Source organism: Parasteatoda tepidariorum, chromosome 1 (genome assembly GCF_982258835.1).
Source record: "Parasteatoda tepidariorum strain Cologne lab strain chromosome 1, Ptep-v5.0, whole genome shotgun sequence".
In the NCBI taxonomy this organism is placed as follows: Eukaryota; Metazoa; Arthropoda; class Arachnida; order Araneae; family Theridiidae; genus Parasteatoda; species Parasteatoda tepidariorum.
In genome coordinates, this window is record NC_141755.1 from 27,739,336 (window position 1) to 27,754,024 (window position 14,689).

Sequence of the window (14,689 nt, forward strand, 5' to 3'; positions counted from 1 at the left end):
CTTTATTATTTTAAACATTTTTATTAAAGTTTTTTTCTCCTTACCCCATACCAATAATACAGCTAATACTTAATTAATTTTAAATAATGATTTAAAAATTCTTTTTGCTAATAGCCGCCAAATCACTATTCATTGCATTCCTAAAAGCAATACAAAATAAAAAAGATCATACGGTCTAAAGGAAGGATGTCCAAAAAATTGTTTGAGAATCCTAAAATGTTCTTCTGATGGAGGATCACATTCTAGAAAGGAAGATAAAAATAATACTAATAAGCAAAATATTGTCAGTTAAAATTAGAGTAATTAAAACAATTTATCAAAATAGAAATGAAATATTAATTACTCACTATAAAAACACGTAGTTTACAAAATATTTTAAATAAGAAACTTTTATTTACCGTCTTTTTATGTATATTTTGTTGTACAAATGATGAATATTTTTTTTTTTTAACAAAAGAGAATTTTGAAATCTATATTTTTTAAATTATGCATTACTTTTTAACAATAAAATCGCTATTTTTAAAAATCCAAGTATCATACAGAAACTAGATAACCAAGTATACATAGATACATATTTAAAACTAGCAAAATGAAAAATTTAAACTACTACTCTTTTTAAGCAGAGGTGGACGAACCGTGGTGTGTCAGTCAGTTCAGATATTACTCAATGCAACTATTCATTTAAAGTTATTATTAACTTTTAACATTCCATCCATTGGCAAGATTATAATGATTAAATTTCTTTCCCTCATTATCTTTTTATGCAAGAGATCACTCATGAGTATTGTAGATAGATGTTCTATTTAAGCTGGTGTAAAATAATTAGTTTAATTGTGTGATTAAGGTATCCTTTTCCAGCTCTAAGCAATTTAGATTCCTTCAGTCTTTATCATGATTTATCATTCTCTCATTATGAACATAAAACAATAAAAGTGTTAAGAGTGTTGTGTTTCATATGGCTTTATTAGGAATTCAATCCAGAAAATTTGACAGCTCATTGCATCTCAAAGGAGCAGAAAAATAACAAAGAAACAATTCAACAATTTAGGTAAAGTGAACAAAAAAGAACGATAAACATTTGAATCAATAAACATTTCAACAATATAAAATTTTAAACATTAACATGAAAAAGGAAAGGTTATTGACAATTCATGAGAGTTCTTGCTTCCCAATACAATTTAGTGACATTCCCACTTTTCTGGGAGTTCCTATCTAGTCCCTTACACAATAAGAGGTGATCAGAGTTTAATACACCTGTGTCACAAATTGGGCATGCTTTGCTGGGAAGAATTTTAATGTTATATAAATGTTCTGATAAGCAATCGTGGCCTGTTTTAAACCGAAAATGGGTAATTGCTTCCTTATGTGGTTGGTAACAGAGTAATTTCAAACTGTCTTGAATATTTTCCCATATTTTGCCTTTTGATTTTATAGTTAAATCATAAGTATTTATTTCGTTGAGTTTTTTTTTCATAACATATTTTTAAGAGTATCAGGTGTGACGGTTGTTATTTCTTGGGGCATAGTTAACAGTTAAGAGTCACATTAAAGTGTTAAGAGTCACATACAAATCTGAACACGTCTGCCAAAAAATTGGGGCATGACATGCAAAAGGTTGATCAGCTTTGATTTAAAGGGCAAAATAAATTTAAACTTTTTGATGAAAACAATAACTTACCAAACTGTTCTTCTTTTGATGGAAGTATCACTGAATCTTCAACATCAGAATCACAGCCATTAACAAGATTTCCATTTTCTTCTGGTACTTCTGTAGTTCCTTCGGTAGAGTTGAAACTATTTTCAGCATCTTCACAAGCCTTAAAAAAGATATATAATACTTAATATATCTTTTACATATATATCCTTATATATTTTTTACATATATCTAATACATATATAATACTTTAACAGGGATTCCTAAACTTAAATGAATGATAATCTACATTAAGCAATTACATTTTCGTGACTTATCTACCAAAACTATTTAAGAGAAAAAATAAATATATGAATGCAAGAAAGTTTCCAGCCAAAATAATTATGTCTAGGTTTTACTTTTATTACTTTAAAATTGAAACAATATTGATGTATAAAGTTTAAATGAATATTGTTGTTTCTCTTTTTTTTTTATCAACAACTGCTCTGCTTTTATTTTCAAAAAGTTGCATAGCTGTAGTTTTATCAACAGTTAGATATTTTAAGAATTATTTGTTGAGGGTTATAAATGCTAACAGAATTCCTATGCATTTTTTCCCATCATGTAATTCAATTATACTTATTTTTCAAAATCAATTTTACATGTAATAATAATAACAATAATTTAAGTAAAAATTTAAAAACGTTACTCACCAAAAAAAAGTTTTCAATTAAATCAAATATTTCAGAATATACCTCAGCTAATTTAAAAGATGCAACATTATCAGGAAACGGATTTATTTTTTACTTTTTTTAGAAATATTTTCATCTAAATTGATCTAAACAAATTCATAATACAAACAATAAAATTTGAAATCCAATTCCAAAATCGTAAGATTTATTCATTTCCCTTCCTTTAATTATGCATTACTTGTGAAAGTCAGTACTAATGGAGAGAGGTTTTTAAAATTAATTTTACAAACAATCCCCCCCCCTCCTTGAAGGATATGCTTTCTTGGTTTATTTTTTTCTTAATTTAAAATGTCTTATTTTAGGAAAAGGAAAGAGTTAATTCAACTTAATTATGGTTGCGCTGTTGCTAAATTGCTGTGTTTAATTTACAAATAAAAGTTCTGATGAAATATTAATCCAAATAAAAGAAAAACTATGCTGTATACACATAATGTTAATATACATTATTTGTAGTTTTTACTTTGTTTTAACTTTATTTTTAGCTACCGTGGCAATTTTTTTAAATTAGAGTTAGAAACACTATTGAATAATAGTTTTATGACTTAAGTCACAAGACCTTCAAAGCAATAATAAAATATTCTATGGATTTAATCATTTTATGACAGGTTAATAAACAATAAATTACCAAACTATACACAAAAAAAGTTAATTTGGAGAAAGTAAAATTTTCTATGGAAAAACTCTATGGACAGACATTGAAAAAATTTATGCTCGATTCACAATACCGATGATGGTACTAAAAAATTCTTCAAACAAAAGCGATCCTAAACGAATAAGAATAAAGAAGAAAATTTAAGAAATAAGTTCGGGTGAAAAATAATTTGAAACAATAAAATTGCTTTAATTCAAAGATAATCAAGGTGACTTAAATGTTTCTTAAACTGATCTTGAGCTTGTCTGATGTGAGGCACCTTTGCTTTAGTAGTTGAAATAATAAAATTGTTTTAATTCAAAGATAATTAAGATGACTTAAATGTTTCTTAAACTGATCTTGGGCTTGTCTGATGTGAAGCACCTTTGCTTTAGTAGTTGAAACAATAAAATTGTTTTAATTCAAAGATAATTAAGGTGACTCAAATGTTTCTCAAACTGATCTTTTTGTTTGAGCTTGTCTAATGTAAGGCATCTCTGCATCAGTAGTTGAAACAATAAAATTGTTTTAATTCAAGGATAATTAAGGTGATTTGAATGTTACTCAAACTGATCTTTTTGTTTGAGCTTGTCTGACGTAAGGCATCTCTGTTTTAGTAATTGAAACAATAAAATTGTTTTAATTCAAAGATAATTAAGGTGACTTAAATGTTTCTCAAACTGATCTTTTTGTTTGAGCTTGTCGGACGTAAGGCATCTCTGCTTTAGTACCATTTTGTGCCAAATGCTCCAATTATTTCTAGTTCCATTTTTTTGGATTGTCTGCTTTGCTTATGAAGTCTGGCAATTCCATAACAAAGCTGAGGTGTAGCTCCTTGAGATGGAGAGTGCCTTAAGTAGTAAATCATGTAATGGCAAGTGCATCACGCTCATATAAAATGTGATATGCTCATTCCACATCCTTCTAGTTTCCTGCATATTGATTCCTGTTAAAAAAGTCCCATTCCATGAAGGTGTTTCCTGACACGTTGATGCTCAGTGATGAAGTCCACAATTGTTTGTAACTTCAATCTTGGGAGTTTCTTAAACTCTGATAGCTCAAGAAATACTCCAACTTTTTTTTTTATCGCTAATTATCGTAATAAAAAAATTTAACTACAAAATAAATCGATAATGGAGGAAATACTCTCAGCATTTTTTAAAATTTCTTTTATCATTAAATAGTGTTTATAGATGCTACTAAGCTATTTGCAATATTTTCTTAAGTAATGAGTAGAAATTTAAATCATAGCTTATCTAAACGTCACAAAAATAGTGTTATTGCCAATCCTTTGAGTGAGCTAGAATTTTCTTCAACATTAACGATGTCATGTATGGCAATATTGCCTTTCTTTTGCTTTTCATCAATGCAACTGAGATCAATAAATTCTGATAGTTTATACTTAATGCATTACATAATGTGTATAAAATTATAATACCCTACCACTTGGTAGATATTATAGTAGGTACGCAAAGTACAGCTGATGCAAAGTATTGCCTCAAACTACTTCTTCAAATATTCATCTACAAAACTTAAATATTTAATTTTAAACAAGTCTTATTTACGAACAAAAAATTTAAAAATGCATTGAAAAATTTACAATAGAGCATTAGATTTTTATTATGATATACTTTTTAGCTAAATGTGTTACATATCAACCATTGCTATTCATATTGAAAATAAGAAAGATAATGATAAATAAAATGTTACTTTTTGATAAGATTAAAGGGGCCTATTTAAAGCTTTTTGCTGTGTTTTATTCTTAGAGACATGGGAGAAAAATGCTTTGAAAAATTGTTATAAATAAATGCTATAATATTCTATTTACTAAATAAATTACAAAAAAGCATTTATATTATTTACTGAGGTTTTTTTTTTTTCCCTTTTTTTTTTGATTGGCACTTTTATCAACAGCCAAAAATGGTCAAAGATTCATAAACTATTTTTTATAAATAAACTCCTTAAAGATGTTTTTCGACATATTTAATAGTCAGATAACTAAACTTTCACCACAGTTGTAATTTTATTTTGTAACTTCCATTATTTCAGATCAGATTAAACAGATGAGAAAAATACTTAAAACTGGATTAATCCAATATGATTTTGATTTCACAATAAATTTTAAAAATAATTTCAAAACTATCAAATGAGTTTTTTTTTTCTTTTTTCCATCTCATCCTTTCTATAAACATAAATGAAGAAACAGGAATTTAAACTTTTTATTATTTGATTGTGATCTATATTTCAACTGCTTTAAGAAGTGTTAAATCAAATGCTTTGTCACGGATTTTAAATAAAACAATCCTGAAATGATTCATATGTCCAAACATATAATTAATAATATAAATCAAAGAACAGACATGCTTACAATTAAAATGATCGGCAGAGGAGAAATTTATGGTGATGACTCTGGCCACAATTAAAGAATTATAAGTGGTCTCCCAGAACAGCAATCAATGGAAAAGAATGATATACTGTTTAGGTTATTTGATTTTGTTTCATGCTTTGCTCTTTGTTATTGTCACAAAATGGCATTTTTCATTATAATTGTAAACATCTTAAATTCTTTGTATTGTAATTTTCATTTAAAGTCACTTTAAGAGAAGCAGGTAAAAGGAGCAGTGAAAATGTGCATGGACTAGTTACATCTTTTCAGTTACTGATCCTCTGGACCAGTGACTAAATTTACTCCAATATCTACCTATGATGATATATTAATTAAAAAATTTTCATGATATTGACTTTTTAAAAAGGAGCAACATTTATATTAATAATACCAAATATTCCTATTAGGCTGATGATTGATTATAATTATTATTTTAATGATTCAGTGAGCAGTTAAGTGTCTTATGTTTTGTGTAATGAACATCCAACATAAGAAAAGGGATGGTTGATGTTAGAATAATTACAAACAAATTATTAGGCCAGATATCTTTTTTTTTTATTTCAATTAAAATATTCTAAGGAAAAACTGCTTAAACTATACATTTTCAGACTCTAAAATTGGAATCTTTTCAAAATATTAAAATTTTATAAGACTAATGAAGGAAATCCAAATACTTTAGATAATCATATTATGAAACTGATTCGGTTCCACACCGCAGTTATTTTTTGGCAGTGGTTTTTCAATCAACCAGTGGTTTGAATGGCACATTTTTATTGATGCCACCTATGTCACAATTAAAAAATGCAAACAAATATTGACATCCCACTACATGCAAAATTAATTTTGTTAATGAAATAGATATTTTTTAACACGGCCAAATATAGGCGTGCTTTTTTAAGAATGTTTTTTTTATTTATTTATCTATGTTTTTTTTTTTTTTTTTTCATTTACATTTTAATTTATTTATCATACATTACAGAAATAAAAAAAAAATGAAAAATTTAGATTTGGTACCGCTCTGCCTCAAATTTTATAAAAAATATAGCAATGTACGTACACAAAACTATTATTTATTAATGCTAAAAATAAATTTCCTAAATAATAATAAAAAAAATTATAATAGATCTATATCAAATGTATTTCCCAAAATCTAAATAAGTAAAAATAACTTATTTATAAACAAGGTAACTAAATGACATATATGGTACAAAGTCTCATATTTGGATGAAAGTTTTTTTGCACACTTTCTAAATAAAAAACGCTTTTCCCTTTTTTAATTTTTTTTTCTACACTTGCGGCTTGTTAAAAATTAGTATGCATAATGAGATATCACCATAAAAAAAATTTTTAAAAATTTATCTCACAATTTAAAATATTCATCTTACTTTTTTTTTACATTTCTGTGATGACAGTAAAAAAATACTACATTATAATCAATTAATGCTGAACTTAGAAATAAAAAATAACTGCCAAAAATTAGCTGCAAAGCGGCATCAAAACTATTCGTAAATTATTTTGATTTAAGACAATACAGTATAGACCCATAGACAAAGAAATTAAAGGATGATAATGTAAATACATTCAATTTAGGAAGAGAAAAAAATTCTTCAAAGATTATTAAAATAAATAAAAAATTTATTAAAAAAACTGGGAATACAATATATTATTATACTCAAAAAAGAACGTTATAAATAATTAAAAATAATGTAATGAAGATAAAAACTTTTATCATGTCGCCCAAATCTTCCTCTTCCAAACCATAAGATTCTTCAAAATCACTGAATTCGTCAATAGTAATTTCCTCCTAAAAGATTTCAAAATAGTTTAAAATTATGAGTAGGATAACAAGTCTTAAACCTATAGATGCTAAATAATTCAACACTTAGAATTATAGATAAATATTACTCTTAATTTTAATGGTTGATAAGTTCATTATTTAGGTTTATGATAAGAAAGTGATGAGAAAAAAAATACACAACTGCTCAAGCAAACCGTCACCATTTCACCTGTGGAAAAACTGAAACATTCTCAAGAGAAAACAGAACTCATTTATTAATGAACTTCTTATTTTAAAAATTCATAGTACAAATTGTAACAGTTCTGGCTTATTTTTTATCAGAAATGGCATGAACTATACTCTGTTCAGTGAGGATCGATAAGGGAAAGAAAATAAAGGTTTGCTGCCAGTTTATATATTATCTGTTATACATATCATCTGCTGGTTCCTCGCTGAGTTGGTATTTTATTTCTCACTTTTTATTTTATTTTATAACCGTCAATGAACAGCCGACCCAACCCCATAGCTTTGTAATTTTGAACCCAATCCAGAAGAGAAGGGAACTCCTGGTTCAAGTATTGGGAGAAATTTGCCTTCGTGGAGGACTGCTCCGATGGATCTATTGGCATTTGTGTTACATGGGGAGGAAGACCACGAAAAACTCCTATGGTTAGCGAACTAGGCAAGAGAGCTAGGTTACTGAATACACTTTTCTCATTCCTGTAATTTACAACATTATACTATTTTTTTTAACGCTGTTTTAATAAAGATGCTATGTTTTACTAATATTTTGATTATGTTATGTGAATTAATTTTTATTTATGTAATTATTTTTTACATTTATTTTGCTTATAATATTTAATGATATAGAATTCAAAACAAATGTTCCCAGTAACAAGAATTAGATGTTCATGAATTACATATCCATGTTAGGTTCATAAAACGGTCAGGAATAGAAGTTGAAAAATTCTTAAGGCTCAAAATTTTAAAATAAAAAGCTCTGCTTTTAAAATGAGCCCTTCTTTTGTTAAAATATATTTAAAAATCCAATAAATAAAAAAAGTCCTTTGGTTGAAATAGTTAAGTAAATAAAAAAGCAAACTTAATCTTTATAATTAAAATAAAAAAAAAGAAAAAAAAAAAAGAATTTTGCTTGAAAATTAGTCATAAAATCTGATTAAAAATAGGAGATATAAATGATTGAATTGAAGACTTATGATTGATCATGAAATAAAATTAAAACAAACAACCTCACTTTATTTGAAAAGCGTTAGCTTTTCATCATTCGATAACCTAATAAATATGTAAAGCAAATTTTAATGAAAAAAAAAAAAACTGTTTATCTGAGCTTCGATCAGATTTAATTTTTTAAAAAAATATTTTGATTCTGGTGAATGGCTTAAATAAAAAAGTTATTTCTGCAGTTATTTTGCTCAATTAAATAGCAACATGCTTCATGAAATGTAAGAAAAAAAGACAAAATTAAAGGTCAAGACTCAGTATAATTTATTAATTTTACTAAGTATTTTTTTCAATCCATCTTAAATAATTTTTTTTTTAACTGACTCAATTTTCTGAAAAAATTATTTTATTATTAGAAGATTACTGGCAGTTATATATGGATAGAAAATAGAATCTCCATATAAATATAATGCCTCTAACACTAATTTGCATCATAAGCATATTACGGATTGTATGGCAGGTATAACTGGAATTTCTGATGATTACTTCGAGTTAAGGACTTTCGCCAATCATTTACAGAGGGTTAGTTTAACAGCAAGAAAATTGAAGAAAACTTATTTCAAACATAGAAACTAGTATAAAACTGTAAAATTTGCTTATTAATTTATAATAAATCATAATTTTTAAATAAAAAACTACAAATTACCTTAGAGTAATCTTGTATAATACAAATATCATTTAAAGCAGTAGTAGCTACTCGAATTTTCGACATAATTTGATCTAAGTTTTCCTTCTTCACCGTTCCTTTTCTCAAGGAATCGGTAACATTTTGCAAACATGTCTCCAAATAGGATATTTCTTTATCTAAGCTCATCTTTAGCATACAAACCTCTAAAATAACGCAAGATATTGAATTGAAAGACATAGCTTAAAATAAAATCAGATAACACAAGGCAAAATATTAAAATACAGTAAACCTTACTTTTTAGTAAGGTAAGGTTTAATAAGCTAGTCTTTTTAAAATCTATCTTTCTGTAGTTAAAATACTGAAATTGGTCATGAGAAATTTTTGTTAATTAAAATTTTAATAAATTAATTAAATTAACAAAGCTAGAAAAACCAACAAATGTTTCCTAGGTACTTTACAATTAGCAAGCGAAAGGTCAATAAAAATTTTGATAAAAAAAGTAGATAAATTTTGTTTCATTGATTTTGTAAACACATAAAATCAAATAAACTAAAATAAAAATATTTGAATTTTCTTGTGCCTAGTTAAACGAAAAGTACTGTTTCTTGACAAGTCTGTAGAGTGTTTAGGAATACTTCCATGAATGTCTACCTATGCAAAAATAAGCATCAAGTTTTGACTACTTCTAGGCAGTGGCATGAGAGAAACTAAAAACAGGGGTTATTTCCTTATTATGATTTGTTGAGTCAACTACAATCGCCAAGATGACAAACAGATTTTAAACTAATTAAAAAAAAATTTATAAAACAAACATGTAGATGTTTGCCGGAGGTGGCTACAAGTTATACCTTTCAAGTTGGTCCCTTTCTGTGATGTTTTTTTAGTTATTCACAGGCCGCTGCTAGGAAGTTGCCAATGGCGATTATTCTACCACAGATCAAGATATGGAAATCTTCCCTAGAAGTACAATGGAAGATGTTCTGCGATACTGTGTTCTGCGATAGAACGTCAAGCTTCAGCAACTGTCAGCCAGTGAACCGCGAGAAACTAAAAGAACTATCACAAGAGAGAACAAACTCGAAAGGTACAAATTGTAACCACCCCGGGCAAAACACAGCATATTTTTTATTATTTTCTTTTGTTCGTTTAAAATATAGTTGGGCTTAGGGACAATTGGATAGCTAATTAGACTAACCTGATCACAATACAAAATTAATCCAAAATAAAACACAAAAAAGAGAAAACTCACAACTCGTATCTACCTCAGGTAGGAGCGTCAATCTCTCAACAAAAAATAAGCACTTTTTAATCACTCAATTAACATATTTAAGTACTATATACATTAAAAAAAAAATAATTTTCAAAGACTAAACATGGTTATGATAAAATGCAGACTCCCAAGTAATTCATCAAATATGTAACATGATTGGCACTATCATACATTACGGACCAACGGTACGCCGAAATGGATTGTGGTTGAATGAATTGTGAAAGCATTGAATAGAACAATGTGAAAATCACGCTTTTTGCATAATACGCAGCGAAAATTGATATGGTAAAAAAAGAAAATCTCATTTTCGAAAAAGGAAAATTCAGCACTTTTTAAAAACACCCCATGAAAAAAGCACCTATAAAGGCTCTTAAAAAATGAAAGTAAGCACTTTTAAAAAACACTATGCACCATGTCAGGCAAGGCAACATATATCTTTTATTTTGAAGTATTTCCATATCAGTACCTCTTCTCACAACCTGCAGTCACCAAGGAGATTTTAAATTTACATACATTTAAGAAGAAAAAAAATATTTAAACTTCACCCAAGGGATGGTTACCATCACCCAAACCTTGGTGATTATTTTGGCACAGGTTCCAGCATGGAAATCATCTCTTTTATTAAATTATTCCATATTAAAAAACTGGGCATCTCAATTGGCGCGAACAGGTATTAATATGGAAAACATCTCTTGTATTTATAGAAATTGTTATATAAACATGAAGGAATGGAAGTTGAAACCTGACAGTAGCTAAGTTATATAAATACAATATAACCATAAATCTCCAGCCATTGTTTGAGGCTGATTTTAAACAACGGAATTAAAATAATAAGTTAAACAAAAATTGTCAAAGGCAAAACATATATAATTTTTTTACAAGATTTAAAAGAGTTCAGGCGTGCTATTCTGTAAGTGAAGTTAAAGTGTTCTGTAGATAAAATATCAAAAAGCATTGACAGAATAAATATCAAGTGAGATTTTTCACAAACTCAAAATTTATTCCCAGAAAAATAATATTAATTCTAATTTTTTTTTTAATGTTAAACTTAAAATATGAATAAATAAAATGTATAGTTACAAGTTTTAGGAGGAAAAATTAACTTAATTGAAAAGATATCAAAACAAACATTATTGGAAAAGCGCCATTAATTTAAACTTTTCATTGCCATTTATTTCAAGTAAAAATTTCACGCATGTCTAAAATCTGATTAAACTTAAAGCATTTATACCGTTTAAAAAGTTTTATCGAGTAAAGAGAAATCTATAGAAAATTAGTGCAAAACTAGTGAGTTTTCAATCGTAAACGTTTGAAATTTTTCAGAATGTAATAATTAATAATGTACTAAAAAATACATGTATGTGTCTGATTAATATCTAAAATTACATTTATTAACTTACTTACATTATCAAAACTCATATTTATCAGGAAAGGAAATCGTAATGTACTGCAGATAGAAGATATGATACCTCTCAACTCCATTGTTATGATTTGTTCCAAGAGAAAATCGTTTTTCGATTTTTATTTATTTTCCACTTTTCTCTTTTTATTGAATTTGAGTTAGACTTATAATTCAAAAATGAATTTAAAAAAGAAACCTGATAAAAATGTAACGTCTGCCACTGGAAGTAAGCATCCCAAGGTTTCTGAGATGGTCTTATTAGCCATTGCTATGTTGAATGAGCGAAACGGTTCTTCTGTCCAAGCGATTAAGAAATATATCTCGCAGTTTTTTAATATCGAAATAAAAAACTTATCATTACACGTAAAGAAGTATTTGATCTTTGCCGTAGCGTCTGGAACGCTCGTACAAACTAAAGGAAAAGGAGCTGCTGGTTCTTTTCGACTTGGGGGCAGTATGAAGTTTAAAATGAGCGAACTTTTGGCCAGGTATCCAAACCAAAGTAAAACCGAAGTTTCTGATTCAAAATCTAATAGTGAGCCGGCTTCTGCTGAAATGAAGAAGAAGAAAGCACCCAAAAAGAAATCAAGACGAGCTGTGTGAAATTTTGAGTGTAAACAAACTCAGATCAACTGAGTGACTTGCATACGACTTTCATGGGAATAAAATTCACCAAGACGTCTTTACATTCACTGTTTTCATCGCAAAATATCCTTTTTATTAATAATTGTACACTTATTTCAAACTATTAATTTCAAGCTTTCCAATGGCTTGTTTTGTGCTTGGGTATTTAAAACTCAATATTTGCATTTTTATTCACAAATTTTATATTTAACACTTTAATAACTGTTTTTTAGAATTCGTGCATTATCTATTTATAATAAACTATACTGGGGATTTCATTACAAATAAGGGGAGATTTCCTTCACAAGTTTTGACAATTACGGGAGCGGCCTGCGAGAAACTAAAGAAAACATCACAGGAAGGAACAAACTTGAAGGATATGAATCATAGCCCCTCTGGGCAAACCTCTATGTTTTAAAATTTTTTTTCTCGCAATTGAAATCAATTTTAAGCCTTTCCGATTGTAGTGGCAGATCACGCTATCCCCACAAATGAAATCAGTTTTTGGGAATATTATGATAACGGTACCTGTTTATGCCAACTCCTCTAACTAAGATGCCAAACTTGAAAAAAAATTAAAAGAAGTTTTTGTGGGGACAAGTATGAGTTATATCTCTTAAGTTAGTTTCTACCTGAGTTGTTTTTTTAGTCTCTCGTGGGCCACAGCTCGGAAGTCACAAAACTTGGTGATTTCGTTAGTGTAAGTGTAGACACAGAAATCTTTCCCCTTTTTTTTTCTCCAATTATCAAAATGTTTAATTTTTTCATGTTTTTAAGTAATGACTATTAATATTTCATCATTAAAAATAATAAACGTACAGGGGTCTGTTTAGAAGAAATTTGGGTCCATTAACGGACCCTTCACAAAATATTTTAACTTAAAAACGGATCCTTCACAAAATGATTTTTCTTTTATTCGGACCCTTCACAAATTTGTTTATCTTCATTATTGTTTTGTTAATTGAATAAACCCTTTCCAAGGGCGAAAACAAGAAAGATGGATGTAAATGAATTAAGTTTTATTTTCAGCAGACGCTTCTTCCATTATTCGTTCAAAATGAATATTCTGCGTTCAGCAGTGTAGGCTAAATACCAAATATTTGTATGTTGCATCTCAAATTTTGAAGTAGCAATTGCTGTTTATTTTTGAAAATTTATTTTTGTCATAATTTTACAGTGCTGAGCATCATCTGGTATCTATTTACAATTTAAAAACTCCTTGAAAAAGTTTTATGCAATATCCGGACCCTATTTGCACTTATTTAATTCATGAAAGCTGAACCCTGGTTGAAAGAATGTGACTTAACGTTTAATTTATATTCACAAATTACGAGTAATTTTTCCAAAATTTTACAAAAACCGGACCTTTAACAAAATGTCTGGACAGACCCCTGACGTATATTACTTAATCTCCTTTTTTTTGTTATTGGATTAGTTCCACGATACAAAACTTTAGGAGGGAGCTCTAAATTATTTCAACTTATAAAAAGTAAATCATTTAACAGTCGACTTTTCAACCTATCTAATTCATAGTTTTCTTGTGACATCATTATTCTTTATTTAACAATAATTATTTTATCAATATTTTGTACAATCTGTCCTAAAAATTAAAACAATTAATAAGTTTAGATCTTAAAGAAATGAAATATAATTCATGATTCTTAGAAAAATAGGGAATGTTCCCATCTGGTTAAATCATTCTGCTTCAAATGCACTAATCAAATTTTTAATTTCTAAATATATATTTCTTATGAATTTTTATTTTGATGAAAACATTACAATAAGAAATACTGTTTTTAGTTTAGCGTTGGAAAATATTTTATATTAACATTTGTACCCATTCTAGTTATAGTTAACATTTGTACCCATTCTACTTCAATTTCACTAATACACTAATCAAATTTTAAATTTCTAAATGTATATTTCATTTGAATTTTTATTTCGATGAAGAAGTTACAATGAGAAATACCGTTGGTTGGTGTTGCATTGGAAAATATTTTGTATTAAAATTTGTTTGTTTTCAAAAGTTTTTATTGTTGTAATACCTTGAGGAGAGCTCCAAAAACTTCAAGTAAAAGTACTGACCTGATGTATCTACACTTTCAAAACCCTTTAAAAATATCTGAATAATTGAACTTTGTTAAAATCTAAATTGTTTAGGCGTAAAAGTTAAGTTGCAAGTTTGCCATCTCTGTCAAAAATAAATTTAAGTTATGATTTTTATAAAAGAAATTTAAAAGTATTTTAACATGAGATTAAAAGCAATTGTTTTTAAAACTATATAAACTTCAGTAAATGTTGTTAAAATGCAATTAGGTAACCTTTCTGCACTCTATAAAAGTGT

The 14,689-nt window shown here is 27.7% G+C and overlaps 2 protein-coding genes across 5 annotated transcripts in view; one reads left to right on the forward strand and one right to left on the reverse strand.

Moving 5' to 3' along the window:
• Positions 1-11,527, reverse strand: part of LOC107436518 (bifunctional 3'-5' exonuclease/ATP-dependent helicase WRN) — a 49,667-nt gene extending 38,140 nt beyond the window's left edge. Inside the window, exons 1-5 of one of the 4 annotated variants that reach the window (XM_087160761.1) lie at positions 11,400-11,527; positions 9,068-9,252; positions 7,126-7,206; positions 1,679-1,817; positions 173-242 (exon numbers count right to left, since the gene is read on the reverse strand). In XM_087160761.1, the coding sequence (XP_087016887.1) occupies positions 173-242; positions 1,679-1,817; positions 7,126-7,206; positions 9,068-9,244 (467 nt within the window). In that variant the 5' untranslated portion in view covers positions 9,245-9,252; positions 11,400-11,527. Of the gene's footprint in view, positions 1-172; positions 243-1,678; positions 1,818-7,125; positions 7,207-9,067; positions 9,253-11,061 lie in introns of all 4 variants that reach the window. The other 3 variants (XM_087160775.1, XM_087160766.1, XM_087160772.1) reach the window with 3 other exon arrangements.
• A 371-nt stretch (positions 11,528-11,898) lies between these two features.
• On the forward strand, positions 11,899-12,324 carry LOC107436519 (histone H1, sperm-like). Its single transcript, XM_043041599.3, has one exon. It carries the CDS (start codon positions 11,899-11,901, stop codon positions 12,322-12,324), a length of 426 nt encoding a protein of 141 aa, XP_042897533.1.
• Positions 12,325-14,689: the final 2,365 nt, after the last annotated feature.